Source organism: Cajanus cajan, chromosome 5, assembly GCF_000230855.2.
Source record: "Cajanus cajan strain Asha chromosome 5, NIPB_CcT2T_4, whole genome shotgun sequence".
Classification (NCBI taxonomy): domain Eukaryota; kingdom Viridiplantae; phylum Streptophyta; class Magnoliopsida; order Fabales; family Fabaceae; genus Cajanus; species Cajanus cajan.
Window position 1 is genome coordinate 44,265,823 of NC_138521.1, and position 15,515 is coordinate 44,281,337.

The window sequence follows — 15,515 nt, forward strand, 5'->3', positions numbered from 1 at the left end:
AAAGATTGCTTCCAACAAAAAAAATATATGATCTATAACCAAATATACATCAATATTCACAAATTATTATTATTTTTTAGGTTAAAAACCTAATTTGGTCCCTTATAATATTTTTTGTTTCAATTTAGTCCCACTTTAATTTTTTCTTTCAATTTGGTCCCCAATAATTTAAATTATTGCAATTTGGGACTTCTGTCCAAATGATTTAAACGGGGTTAACTCCTGGTGACGTGGACGCCACTTGGATGCGAACGTGGATGCATACGTGGATGCTTAATTTTTTATGCATCTGAAACAAGAACGGTCCGTTCTGAAACCAGAACGGACCGTCCTGGTTGCACTCATGGTGCGTAAATTTTGCATCCGGAACGGGCGTTCCGGATGCATTATTTAACACCAACGAGTGCATCAGAACGGGCCGTTCCAGAACACCATCCAACACACAATGTAGTTCAAAGATCAAAAGACAAACTATTTACACATACATATTTTTTTTTTATCTAAAAAATAATATATTTTAAAAAATAAAAATTATATTCTAATAAATATATATATATTTAAATTATCATATGTATAAAATATAAATTTCGAAGAATTATTCATTTATCTCATATTTGTCAAACTTTTTTGCTTTCTATTTATTGTATATGTTGATAAAAAAATAAAAATTGTAAAAATTTATATCACATATCAAAAACATCTTTATATGATAAATAGATTAAATTTGATTTTTATAAGATTTAACATATTTATTTTTATGTTTTTATTAGTGTTAAATTATTATTAAGTAGGTTTTTAAAATTGTAGTTCTAACCAAACATTTTAAAAAATATCTATGACAGATAAATATATCATTTTAATAACATGTATTTTTAATAAAAATTAGGTTTAATTCTGTTAAATTATAATATAACATAATCTGACATAGTTTATTTTCATCTTTAATCGTAATTGTAGATATAAAAACCTGTAAAAAATAACTATAATATATATTTATACTTTTAAAAATTATATGTAAAATTTTTAATATTACAAATATATAAATAAGTATTGCTCCCACGATCTAAAATTTCTGGATTTGTCACTGACTATAATCATCGAGTTTGTATTTGGCATTTTGGAACCAGAACGGGTTCTGAACGACCCGTTCTGGTTGCACTCTTGATGTGTTAATTTTGCATCCAGAACGGCCCGTTCTAGGTGCAAAATTAACACATCAAGTATGCAACCAGAACGGGCCGTTCTGGTTTCAGAACGGGCCGTTCTAGTTTCAGAACGGGCCGTTCTGGTAACAGATGCATTAAAAAAAATTGGCATCCACGTGTGCATCCACGTGGCATCCACGTGGCCAACAGTTAATTCTGTATAAATCATTTAGACAGAAGTCCCAAATTGCAATAATTTAAATTATTGAGGACCAAATTAAAAAAAAATTAAAATAAAACTAAATTGAAACAAACAAATATTATAAGAGACTAAATTAAAGTTTTAACCTTATTTTTATTAGAAGAGGAAGAGTCCCCCAAGAAGCAACCTACAATCTACAACCTACGACCTAACCGAACGTGAAAAAGTAAGTCGAAAAAATCTTGAAAGAGCAATATGACAGGCATGGTTGGCTCATCGATCCAAAGGAACAATTTAGGACAACACAAAGGCGGTTTTAGAATGGAGGCATATATTGTTGAATGTCAATCCCCCGAGAGTGGGCAAGGTTGCCTCACACAATTCCCGTCCATGAACGTGCCCAAAGGCTACTTTTCACACGCCATCACTTTGCACCATATTCACAAACTTATAAAATTTATGATTAGCTGAACACTCAAATATTTATTTATTTATAAAATTAGTGTCACGGAGACGTTTATATCTTCATATTTATTTAAAAATATTTATTGACTCAAATAACATCATACATAATTTTTAAATTTTTAAATTTTTAAATTTTTAAATTTTTAAATTTTTAAATTTTTAAATTTTTAAATTTTTAAATTTTTAAATTTTTAAATTTTTAAATTTTGAATTCAAATCTTAAATTTATAAAAATAATTAATTTTTAATATTATTTTTATTATTTAAAAATTAAATATAAAATAATCTTAAAATTATGTCACAAAATCAGAAAATCTCTTTTATATATATATTTTTTAGTTTTTCTCCGCCTTAAAAACTTAAGCAACTCTTGATAACAGAATATAAAATTAAAATAATGTCTCCTTTAATCTAACGGTCGGTGTAGACGACTATCCATCCCATCGCAAATTAAAAAAACAGTAAACCCCTTAACGTTCGGACAAAGCAGCGTTAAACTTATCGATCTTCATTTAAGTTTAAGTTTCCTCCGGTATCCCAAGCTCTGGTATTTTGAAAAAAAATAACAATAATTTCTTTATTTATACATGTGATATATTTTGATAACCATCTTTATAATTTTTATTTTTTAATAAATTATTATATCTTTTAGATATAAAAAAATATAATTTATATTTTTTTAAATAATTATTCATAATTTTTAATTTTTAATATTTATTTGTATCTAACTATTAGAGACACAAAATGATTCAATTTATCTAATATATTATTAAGGAAATACTAATTGATATATAATTTTTTTTATTTATTTTAATAAATTATTATATCTCATAAATAATGTTTTTTTTAGACTTTTTTCTAAATAATTAAACACAATTCTTTAATATTTATTTATATATAATCCTTTAATAATAATAATAATTAAAAAAAAAGACATTATGCACGAGACAAGCGAGTCGATGGAAACTCCGAGAGACGAAGCCACGTGACATTTCAACCCCTATTTACTCGACGCCCCTCACCAGTCCCTTCCTTCATAATAAGACCACCACGCTCCCTCTTCCTGCACCCGCAAACAAACATGCAGCGCGCGGCGGCGACCACGGACCAGCCACGGCGGAGCTCCGGCCACGCGGCGGCGGAGGCGGAGGAGAAGGTCTTCAGGGGCAGCGAGCAATTCTCCGACGCCTCATCGAGTTTTCTGAAGACGGTTTTGGCCCTCGCGCTGTGGCTCGGAGCCATTCACTTCAACGCAGCGTTGCTGCTCTTCGCGCTTCTCTTCCTCTCTCTCCACCAAGCGCTATTGTTCGTTTCGTTCTACTTTTCTTCTTCCTTTGAATTACACGCTTTGTGTATGTATCATCAATGCTTCCCTGGTGTTAAAACTTGAAACTTAGAACTTGAAAACGGTGCTTCCAATTGCGTGCAGGCTTTTTGCCCTGCTTTTTGTTTTGATGGTGATTCCTGTGAATGAAAAGAGCAATTTCGGTCGCAAATTGTCAAGGTACTTTTTTTTTATGACAGAAGGAAAAATTGAATTTAAGTGGTTTTTATGACACAGTTTAAGTATCTTGCTTTTGTGGTTGAATAAAGTATATCTTTTCTTCAGAAAAAAAAATAAAAAACAAATTGGGTGTGTTGCTTTCAGGTACATATGCAAGCACGTTTGTGGTTACTTTCCTGTCACGCTTCATGTAGAGGATATAAAGGCCTTCCATCCCAATCGCGCTTATGGTTTGTCCCAGGCTATCAATTCTACTTTTGACTTTTTAGATTTTTTCTTAAAGCATAGTACATCTATGTTTTCACTTGTAACTGAGATGTGATCATAATAGTATATGTAACATCTTTTTCGCTGATGAAAATAGTATATGTGAGTTGCCAGACCTCACTTTATGAACTAACTTTTGAGGTTGAGTTATGCCTGACTCGAAATTCTAAGTTGGTATTATAGCCTATCCTAGTAGTTGATGTTTGACTTATTAGAGTGTATTGGAAATTTTACATTAACTAATGATATTTAGCCTGATCGAATGTTAAAAGTATTTTTGAGAGTTTTTTTATGGGAGTTTTTTTTTTTTTTTTTTTTTTTTTTTTTTTTTTTTTTTTTGTGGAGAAGCTCCCAAAAGGTAAAAACAGTTTTGAGCTTGTATCCAAACAGACTTATAATCAAAAGTGTTAAAGGTGGGAGACAACCCTTTTTGCTAAGCTAGCTTTTGAGATTGAGTTAAGTTCAAACTCAAATTCAAGATCTTGTGTGTAGTTTTTCTTTTTTATTTTTTTTTCCTTTTCTAAATCTGGCACGAAATTTTAAACTATATCTTTTGGGTAAGTTTGGTCTGTGGTTTTGGTTTAGGAGGGAAGGGTAGCGGGAAAAGTGGAACGATTGATATAGAAGCTTGAGACTTGAGATAATTGTTCCCTTTGCTTGGTTGCTTGATTCCTCATGGGAGCTGTGACAGTTGAGAAAAGTCCAACAACTCAACTTAAATTTTTTTAAAAGAGACCGTACTAGATAAGGTGGAACTATAACTACTCTTAATTGCCGAGTAACTGCTCTTAGTTTTAATTTCTTAAAGGATTCTGGCAACAAGATGTTAAGGAGCATTAGATACAGCCTATTAAATGTTTCTAATTGCCTAAAACTGCATGTATTGAGTGCGTTTTTGTATTTTTGATACAAAATAGTATTTTCTTTTTCAGTAAAAGCTTTTTATTTGAGTTTCTTTAACCAATGCTCTTTGAGTAATAGTTAGCTTTTGCATCTCTTAATTTGTCATCAATTCAATATATTAAATATGTATAAACAAATATGACTTTGATTAATTAAGGCATGACAGATAAAAATGTTTTAATTATTTTTATTTTAGAAATTGCAATTAGAAGCAGCTGGTTTGAAGTGTGGATAGACCATTATAGTAACAAAACAAAAATGGTTTTTTGAACTATTATTACTGGCCTGGATGAAGTGATTTCTTGTTTATACTTGGCCGAGCTAGATCTGAAACATCTTTACTAATTTTAAGCTAGTATCTCTCTCTCACTCTGGTGATGATTTCTATTTTATTGTTAGAAGTGACATACTGTTTTATGTTTTTAGTAACAACATTATGTCCTCTCATGCAGTTTTTGGTTATGAACCACATTCAGTTTTGCCGATTGGAGTTGTCGCTTTAGCTGACAACACAGGCTTTATGCCTCTACCTAAAATAAAAGTTCTTGCTAGCAGTGCGGTGAGGCTTTTATAGACCCTATTTTGTAATGAAGGTTATTGAGAATACAATTTAAAATTTTTTCTTATCACACTTGACAAATAGGTATTTTACACACCATTTTTGAGACACATATGGACATGGTTGGGTCTGACACCAGCATCAAGGAAAAGGTTTACCTCCCTATTAGACGCTGGCTATAGTTGTATCTTAATACCTGGTGGAGTGCAAGAAACATTTCTCATGGAGCATGGTTCTGAGGTTTGTTGTTTTTCACTCTCCCTCTTAACTATATTTATATTTGTATACTTCTATTGACAACAGAACATGTTCATCCATTTAGATAATATAGATATAGGATCATGGCAAACGCTAGTTGTAGTAATATGTTGGTATAGGCATTTTCCCGTGCTATGCAAGTGCTTGGACTGAATTAGCATCTGTGTGGCATATGTTTGATAGTCATATAACTTTGGTTTTTCCCCTCTGATATTTCATTCTAATGCATACGTAGTTTAGATAGAAGAGTGGAAAATACATTATTTTGATTTGTTTATATAGGCTATAGACCGCATTTTAGGATTAGTAATCTGAAATGTTTCAGCTATGACTTGCCAACTGCCACTAACATTCTTAAGTTGTATCTAATTCTTGATATTAGAGTAATCAGTAATGTAGAATACAAAAGGGAATATATAGTTGTGAATTATGCACACGATTATTAACTACACTTAGAAACAAGTTTGATCTAGCATGCTTTATCTATTTGACAAATACAGCATTCGGAGCTTTTAACAAGAAACATTTACCTCAAATACTGATAGAAACTTGGATTTCGTTTTTAAAATATGAAGATTTAATCCTTACAGCAGAGCTAGACCTCTGTAATCTCTCAAAGACAGAAACAAAACAAGAACACAAATGAAGATGGTTGCTGACAGTTAGAGGGGTCTGCTTCCTCCCTGCCCAAGGGCCCCAAATGATCTAGGATCCTTCCCTCCCTTTTAATCTTTTATCCTTGCTTCTAATCATTTGCTCCTAGCTGACTTGCCATGTACTTACATCATACGCACCATACACTTCTGGTTGTCATCGTGCATGTTTGCTTTTATGCATGTATAATTGTACAGCAGCAAAATGAAAATAAAATAAAAAATAAAAATAAAATTCAGAGTATGTTAAGTATAAGTACATTATATTGGTTAGATATTTTGGTGTTTATTTTTTGCTGATTTTTGTATAGGTGGTATCTCTTACTGTTTGGATTTGGGTTGCATTTAACTTGTTTCTACTGTTTATAAAGATAGGCTGAAAAAGGTTCTAATTAAAACGAGTCTTACTGTATGAAAATCCTTTATATGTTCATATAGGTTAACAATATTAAGAATTATTTTCTTTCTAGATTGCCTTTCTTAAGGCTAGAAGAGGATTTGTCCGCATAGCAATGGAGAATGGAAAACCCCTGGTTCCAGTTTTCTGCTTTGGGCAGGTATTTTTTTCTTGCCCATATATCTTCTATTCTTATGGAAAAATATTGCAGTATTTGCTACAAACTGTTAACTGTGTATTATTTTTTTATCTGCTAATGTTTCTAATTTATGTTTCTGTCTGTTGTTCATTCAAATCAACTACCACTCCCCCTTTGGTGTAATCTTGCTATAGTCAAATGTTTATAAGTGGTGGAAACCAGGTGGCAAGTTAATTCTGAATTTCGCAAGGGCTATCAAGTTCACCCCAATATATTTTTGGGGAATTTTTGGGTATGTCTTTCTTTTTTATTTCCACTGGCCACCTGCCTATACTCCTATTTTCACTAGCCAGGGGTATTTTTCATGATGGATGAAAGTAATTTTTTTAATACAAAGTTAAGGTTGTTCAATGAATTAAATTATAAGTGATGGAACAACAGAATAAACTTTTTTTTTTTTGGTTCAGCTTAAAATATTAGCTGATAATGTGATTGGAAAAGGTGGATCAATTATTTTGCTGGATGCATGCCTTTTAAAGTCAATTTTCAGCTTCTTTTTTTCTGTATTGGTTTTTTTTTAATTTTTTTTATATAGAACGGAATTATTTTCAAGGACAGTAATCATTTGATTGGTGTACCAGACTAGTAGTATGAAGCTTAAACTAGTAACATTGAATATAAGTCGTTGTTATCTGGTTTCTGGAACTAATTTTAACATGGCCAAACTCTCTTTCTCTTCAGATCTCCATTACCATTTAAACATCCAATGCATGTGGTGGTGGGTAGACCAATTGAGCTCGAAAAAAACCCAGAGCCAACTCCTGAGGAGGTATATACTACCTTTATTTTAAATAACATTCACAAGTATCCAGCAACTTTTAACCCCTTTTAGTAAAAAATGTCATCTATTTAATAAATTGTCGATAGAGTAAAGGAATCTTGGAAATAATAAAACTTTCATCTTGTCTTGTCCTACCCAGAAGGTTTTGACTTTCACGGAATAAACCTTTGTAGTATGGATAAAACTATTTCTTTCTAGATAGTACTTGCAAGCTATGGTTCCAGCAAGGTCTTTACAAATTTGAGCCACACATGACTAAACCTTTTATCTCTTCTATTACTTTCACTTTGTTTTAGGTTGCCAAAATACATAGCCAGTTTGTTGAAGCACTTCAAGATCTATTTGAACGGCACAAAGCTCGAGCGGGACATCCAAACCTTGAGTTAAGAATTGTTTGATAAGGTCAGAACTTGGACCCGTATTTTCATTGGGGGTTAGTTACACTTGTCTCCTCTAGGTTAAGCTAGGCTTTATTTGGGAGCTTTGAAGATGGAGTGGAGTGGTTCATGATTAATTTAATTTGGAATGGGGGTTAGTTGAAATAATACTGTTGGTTGAATGAGAAGGGAGATGTCCCTATTGTTTTAGAAGTCAAAAAGGGTCATTAATGGTGTAAATTATAATTTTTTTTTTGTCCATGGACATGATACATGTAGTATCTCAAAGTTGACAATCAAGTGCTAATTTATGCTTACAGAATGTGATTTCTGCTTGCCAATGTAAATTTAATTGTGTTTGAACAATTTATATCAAAAATATTTATAATGTAAGATTAATTTAAAATGTTATTTTATGATTTGATATATGTTTAAAAATATAACATGATAATATAATAAATTGATATAAACTTCTATATCAAGAGGTGTAAATGAGGATTCTTTCCCAACATATAAGGCAGCAGCGTTATCCTACTTGACTGTGGGATACAGACAAGCATCCACGGAGGTACACTTCCATGCTAATGAACAATTTATGTGGGACTCAACCGATGCTTATGGAGTTGCAGTATAGTGGAATGAATTGAATTTTCTTTATAGCCATTTTATTAATGAATAGCAACTGAAGAATTAGTCATTCTTTTTTGGTTACGGTTAGGGGATATCTTGGTTTATCAAAAAAAAATTTTAATTTCTTTTCTTTTTTCTTTGAGGATTTGTTTAGGAATTAGGTTTTGGAAAATATAGGAATAGAGGTGTAAATTTAGGTCTAACTTGCAGATTGCACCGGAAGTTGATGGTGAGACCAAAATAGTAAGCTTATTAGATCGGCATGTAATTGAACAGAATTGGGTTGGATTAATTTGGTTGATTTTTGAAGAAAAAAAAAACTGATGACATAGTGAACGGTCCGGTTTTCAAATTGATTTTTAAAATTATAAAAATTTAAATACAAGTGTATTGTTACCAAGGAGGATTCAAACCTTATTTTCCACTCAAAGTTAGAACACACTTAACATTAGGCTAGTTGAACATTCTTTAATATTTTATAAATATATTATACCTATACAATTCTAATAAATAATAATAAATAATAAATGATATAAAATAAAAATGATATGTTTTACAAATATATTATTGTTCCGGCCAAGGGGTGCACTAGGGTTTTTTCCTAGGTCAAGCCTCAAAGTCAGAGCATTCAAAAGTGTAATCTGTCTCCTCAACTCTAGGGTTTTGGGTTTTATGGTACGTCGTTCATGGGCCTCTTGGGCCCCGAGAACGAAGGGATTTCCCTAACTATTCTTATCTTGATGGCGCGGGTTAAAGGGAACAAGTCTAGTCGGGTTACGACCGACTGGGTCCATGCCGAGTAGTCTCCTTAGTCCTTATAGGTGAGAGGAATCGAGTTCCCCAGGTCGAGTCGAGTCATGACCGACTAGGTCTGTGCTGAGCCCTCAGGCGGTTTAATGCCGAGTAGACATGGTCGCCCTACTGCCGAATAAAGGTGCAGGTCGGATTGCGACCTGGACGACACACTTGCCTTCCAGCCCTGAGCCGAGAAGGCGAGAGGGCTTGTGGTCTGATACACTAGTCGGGAATTACCTGAGCAGAAGGTCCAATCGGATTTTGACCTGGATGGTACACTTGCCTTCCAGCCTTGAGCCTACAAGGCGAGAAGGCTTGTAGCCTGGTAACCTAGTCGGGTATTATCCGAGCAGAAGGTCAAGTCGAATTTTGACCTGGACGGTACACTTGAGTGACTGTTCTCTTTGAGCCTCCACGGCCATAGGCCGAGAATAGGTGTCGGGAGTATGCCGAGAACCAAGTTGTCACGTGGGACCGTGGTTTCCTAGAGCCCTAAAAGAGGTGTCTTTTCACCTTACTCGAGAAAGGACATGTATTTATTGCAACGCCTGCAACGTGTGAGTAATGACTGTGCCACGTGGCGGAACGTGTTGTTCAAGTTAATGGCGTGGGACCCCCCCTTTGTTTTCTTGGGTTTTGTGAAAGCTTCTTCACACTCGGTTGTCCAAGCAAAACGGTCATTCTTCTTTAGACATTGGAAAAGCGGCAACGCCTTATCGGCCGATCTGGACAAAAGTTGAGATAGCGATGCCATTCTTCCCGTTAGTTGCTGGACTTCCTTCACCGTGGACGGACTCCTCATGTTGATGATGGCCGAGCATTTGTCCGGGTTCGCTTCAATGCCGCGATGAGTCAGCAGAAAACCGAGGAACTTTCCCGCTTGGACACCGAGAGAGCACTTTTCGGGATTCAGTTTGAGCTGGTACTTGCCAATGGTGTCGAACAACTCCTGCAAGTCGTCGAAATGCTGACTGACGCTTTCCGACTTCACCAACATGTCGTCCACATAAGCTTCCACGTTTCGGCCTAGCTGATTCACAAGGACCTTGTCCATCAGTCGCTGGTAGGTCGCCCCCCGCGTTCTTTAGACCGAATGGCATGACCTTGTAACAGAAATTGGCTTGATCGGCTATGAAGGCGGTCTTGTCCTCGTCTGCGGGATGCATTCAGATTTGGTTATACCTTGAGTAAGCGTCCATAAAGCTCAGCAACTCGTATCCCGACGCCCTGTCAACCAGGCAATCTATGTTCGGCAGTGGGTATGAGTCTTTCGGGCAAGCCTTATTAAGGTCGGTGAAGTCTGTGCACATTCTCCACTTCCCGCTACTCTTGCGCACCATAACCACGTTTGATAACCAGGTCGGATACTGGATTTCTCGGACATGTCCTGCCATAACCAACTTCTGCTTTTCTTTTGCGATAGCCCTTCGCTTTTCTTCGCCGAACTTCCTTCTCTTCTGGATCACTGCCTTCGCACTAGGGTCTATAGCAAGTTTGTGACACAAGAAATCTGGATCGATGCCCAGCATGTCACTGGAATGCCATGCGAATGCCGACACATTATCTTTTAGGACCCTGATCAACCTTTCTTCGTCCTCGGGAGTCAACAAGGTACCTATCTTTACGTTCCTCGCTTCCATTACTTCCACTTCCTTGACGTCTTCCGCGGGAGAGGGTCGGTGGTCGAACTGAGCCATCCTAGGATCTAGCTCGACGGAATGGATGTGCTTCTCAGCTGGGGCGGTATATAATCGCCTTCTCGCCTTCAGACTGTCTTCATAACATTTTTGGGCGACCTCTTGATCTACCTTGAGGACCCCGATATCCCCATTCGGCAACGGGTATTTCACCTTCAGATGCAATGTCGATACTACAGCTCCAAGCTTGTTCAGTGTAGGTCGGCCGATGAGTATATTGTAGGACGACTGAGCATTCACTACCAAATACCGAACAGTTACCATTTTCATCTGCGACCCCTGCCCAAAAGTTGTTTCTAGATCGGCGTACCCTCTAGCCATAACTTGGTCTCCCGCAAAACCTACTAGGGTTCCCGTGTAGGGCACTAGTCGGTCGTTGGGGATCTTCATTCCCATGAAAGTCTCCCAAAAGAGAATGTCAGCCGAGCTCCCCTGGTCGATCAGGACGCGCTTTACATTATAACCCATCACTATCGTCGAGATGACGATGGGGTCATCCTCGTGAGGGGCTACTCCTTCGTAGTCGGCGTCTAAGAAGGAGATCGTGGGCTGCGGTGGTCGGCAGAAATCCGATATGGACATGACGGAACGAGTGTATCTTTTCTGCGCGGCTGAGGTGACTCCTCCTCCTGCAAATCCTCCTGCCACTATGTTAAAGTCCCCATGAATTTCCTGCTGATGTACGTCCGATGACCCTGCTGGGGTGTTCTTGGGGGAGTTTTCTCTCTGTGCCTATCCCTCCTGGTGTCATCGCGTGCGCGCCTGTGTCGCCTATCCGACGAACCTTCTTCCTGTTTTCTTGCCACAAACTTTGCCAGACGCCCCTCCTTGATCAAGCGTTCGATCTTTCTTCCATGCCTCCCCCACATATCAACATTTAAGCCTGGAAATTCGTCAGATGTTGACTGGGATCCTGCGTTCCGTCAAAGGGTTCAACTTGCGGTATCCGATGATCCCTGGGGATGGGCCTCGGCCTCTATGGCTTCCGAGAAAGGCCGAAAATCCCTAGGGACTTCCAACATGACATCCTCCTCCACCATCCTTGTACTGGCTTCTATCCTGGCCTGCATCTCATCCGCTCGCCTCCTGATCTCCTCATTCTCGTGTTGAATGGCCTCCTCTCTCTCCCTGGAGCGCACATTCTCTTCTCGTAAGCCGTTGATCATGGCCATCATCTCCTCCATGGTAGGGGGTTGTGAGTTGTTGTTGTTGTTGCCGCCTCTTGCCATGGTAAAGTGCTAGTTCTTCTGTATAACTTGGGGCATAGGAAAAGTTTCACCGTAGCCCCACGGTGGGCGCCAAAATGTTCCGGCCAAGGGGTGCACTAGGGTTTTTTCCTAGGTCAAGCCTCAAAGCCAGAGCATTCAAAAGTGTAATCTGTCTCCTCAACTCTAGGGTTTTGGGTTTTATGGTACGTCGTTCATGGGCCTCTTGGGCCCCGAGAACGAAGGGATTTCCCTAACCGTTCTTATCTTGATGGCGCGGGGTTAAAAGGAACAAGTCTAGTCGGGTTACGACCGACTGGGTCCATGCCGAGGACCCAGTCGGGTTAATGCCGTGTAGTCTCCTTAGTCCTTATAGGCGAGAGGAATCGAGTTCCCCAGGTCGAGTCGAGTCATGACCGACTAGGTCTGTGCTGAGCCCTCAGTTGGGTTAATGCCGAGTAGACATGGTCGCCCTACTGCCGAATAGAGGTGCAGGTCGGATTGCGACCTAGACGGCACTTGCCTTCCAACCCTGAGCCGAGAAGGCGAGAGGGCTTGTGGTCTGATACACTAGTCGGGAATTACCCGAGCAGAAGGTCCAATCGGATTTTGACCTGGATGGTACAATTATACATATACAATTTTATTTCTAACACAACTACTATATTATTATTTTATTTTTATTTTTTTAATAGAAATTGGTTTTTCCGATTTAACAAGTAACTTTTCCATTCAACCTTTAAACCATTTAATCATTATCGAGACCGGTCCCATGATTGATTTGGTTTTTATAACACTCTGCTGAACCTGCCCAAAGTGTTTGTAAATAGAATCAAATTGGGTTTGAAAAATAGTTATAATAAAATTGCGTTTTTTAGTTTGGTCTGGTAAGCTAATTGGGCTTGTGTTGGGTTGACACATTGATTTTGTAGTTTTACAAGGACCGATTTAGATATAAAATAATTTTATAAATTGTTTATAATTGTTTCTTTTATTATTATTATTATTATTATTATTATTATTATTATTATTTATTTTTATTTTTATTTTTATCTCAACTACTTAGCGATTTCAAGCATCGTATATTCTATTGTTATGCCCTGGTCATGAAATTAATAATTAGATAAGCCTAAAATGCACCATGCCTTGTTGGTACACTATCTAATAAAGGAATCATGGGTTTAGCTTCTGTATATTTTGGTGTGGTCAGGGATGATAATATGGGTCGCAAGTCATGGGTCAACCCGTCTTTTGTTGATGGAGTGGGTTAGATAAATGAATTTACTAACTTGCCCAATTTGATAGCTCCACATGTCAATTTATTTGTAGTGAATTTATGTTAAAATAATACATTTATTTCATAACTTAACTTCTCGGTTAATTGATCATTGTGTTTGTGGAGTTATTTTTAAAATTAATTATGTAAATGAAGTTATTTTGAAATTATTTACATGTTTGAAACTGTTTATTGTAGAGTCGCTATAGAACATAACAATTTTAGTGTCATGTGTCAATCTTTTTTTCTTTAAGAAGTTATAAGAGTCATGCAACAAAAGTCGCTAAAGCTGATAACGACTTAACAAAAGTTGCTATCGACTATAGTGACACACAGGATTTACTTTTTATTTTTTTTTTATGAAGTTGCTACAGGTTATAGTGCCTAAAATAATTAATTTTTTTAAAAAATATTATAGATTAAATTATTATTTTTTATATTTAAAAGAGTCTTATGGATCATAACAGCACCGCTTAATTATTTTTTGTAAAGAAAATTAATTTATTTAATTTTTTAACATAATATTTTAAAATTTTTTATTTTTTTTATATATTTTTTAACACTACTAGAAAAGTGTCATTTTCCTGCGAATTTTCCTTGCAAAAATATATTTGTAGAAAATTTTTGCAAATTTTCCTGTTAAAAAATATTCGCAAAATTTTTTTGCGAATTTATTTGCAAAAAATAATTTACAGATATTTCTTACAAATTTGGCTACAATTTTAATGATCATAGAATTTTTTTTCCATGATAAAAATTTGCAGAAAATATTGTAAGAATTTTATTTTCTTTCTTGCAGATTTTCTTGCAAAAATAAATTCGCAAGTAATGTTTACTAAATGATAGAAAAATTTTGCAAGTAATTTTTCCTGCGAATTTTCCTACAAATTTTAATCCACAGGAAAAATAAAAAAAATATTTAAATTTATAAGTTTAATATTTTAAAAAAACTTCAAGTCCCACATCGATTGAAAATAAAACAATTAAAAAGTATATAAGTTGGGGCAACACTTACCTTACAAGTTGATTTGTATGGTTGAGCATTAGGCTTATAATCTACAATCTTAGAATTTAAAAAATTATGTATCACATGTTGGAGGCATGAAACAAATGCTTCAGATGAATTCATTGTAAGCATTTGAAAGTTGAAGAATTATTGATAGAATTTATAGTAATTTCTTTAATTTTTTCGTAAAAAATATTCTTAAGGAATTTCTTGCGAAAAAATTTGTAGGAAACTTTCCTAAAAATATAATTTTTTTTGCAAGAAATTTTGCAGGAAAATTTCATACGAATTTTAAAGTTCGCAAAAATATATTATCCACGAAGGTATTACCTCTAGATAAAATTTCACAGAAAAATTTGTAGGAACAACGTTTCCTGCAAATTTTTCATAAAAATTCGCAGGAAAAGTCGCATGTGATAAGAGAAATTCTAGTAGTGTAAGGCTAACGTAGTTTGTTAAAAAATAAAGAAAAAAGTAAATTCAATTTTTTAATTTAATTATTCAACAATATATATATATAAATATACACATATATAGAGGAGGGTTCAAACGACACCAGTGTAACTTTTACTAAGTATTACACCGCTCAATAACTTTATATTAAATGTGAATTTTGAAAATCCAACCGTTAGATTGAAAGTTCATATCTCTTAGATCATATATGTCAAATTTTATATTAATCTAAGATGATTTGATACTTCATTCTCATAAAACAAAATTGACGTAATATATACATTTCAAAATATACTAAAATATGAACATTTTATGATCTAAGAGATATGAACTTTCAATCTAACGGTTGGATTTTTAAAATTCACATTTAATATAAAGTTATTAAGCAGTGTAACACTTAGTAAAAGTTATACCAGTGTCCTTTGAACCCTCCTCTCTCTCTCTCTCTCTCTCTCTCTCTCTCTATATATATATATATATATATATATATATATATATATATATATATATAACAAATCAGTGATACATTAACTGTGTTAATTTATTATATTAGAAAGAATGATAGAATCATAATGTATTTATTGAGAATGACAAAAGCCTAAAGGTCTCGCCATCAGAGGAGCGCCACCGAGGTGACCCCCCACCGTAGCTCACATAGCCCAGGTTGACATCACTGACCTGGACCCAAGGTCGGAATCCCACTACTAGAAAAATTAATATTTGTGACGGAAAAAATAGCATCG

At 35.3% G+C, this 15,515-nt stretch overlaps 2 protein-coding genes across 2 annotated transcripts; one reads left to right on the forward strand and one right to left on the reverse strand.

Moving 5' to 3' along the window:
* Positions 1-2,789: 2,789 nt before the first annotated feature.
* Positions 2,790-8,057, forward strand: LOC109818187 (diacylglycerol O-acyltransferase 2D). Its single transcript, XM_020383597.3, has 9 exons — positions 2,790-3,117; positions 3,242-3,316; positions 3,461-3,546; positions 4,939-5,045; positions 5,130-5,285; positions 6,427-6,513; positions 6,687-6,784; positions 7,234-7,321; positions 7,630-8,057. The coding sequence occupies exons 1-9, from the start codon at positions 2,894-2,896 to the stop codon at positions 7,729-7,731; spliced, it is 1,023 nt and encodes a 340-aa protein (XP_020239186.2). The 5' UTR covers positions 2,790-2,893; the 3' UTR covers positions 7,732-8,057.
* A 2,244-nt stretch (positions 8,058-10,301) lies between these two features.
* On the reverse strand, positions 10,302-11,414 carry LOC145958006 (uncharacterized). The gene has a single exon (XM_083074454.1). It carries the CDS (start codon positions 11,412-11,414, stop codon positions 10,302-10,304), a length of 1,113 nt encoding a protein of 370 aa, XP_082930580.1.
* Positions 11,415-15,515: the final 4,101 nt, after the last annotated feature.

Coding starts and splice junctions, on each gene's coding strand:
- LOC145958006 (XM_083074454.1), bottom strand. CDS start 11,414: ATGTCCATATCGGATTTCTGCCGACCACCGCAGCCCACGATCTCCTTC.
- LOC109818187 (XM_020383597.3), top strand. CDS start 2,894: ATGCAGCGCGCGGCGGCGACCACGGACCAGCCACGGCGGAGCTCCGGC. Junction 5,046..5,129: donor AAGTTCTTGCTAGCAGTGCG/GTGAGGCTTTTA, acceptor CTTGACAAATAG/GTATTTTACACACCATTTTT. Junction 6,785..7,233: donor TATTTTTGGGGAATTTTTGG/GTATGTCTTTCT, acceptor CTTTCTCTTCAG/ATCTCCATTACCATTTAAAC.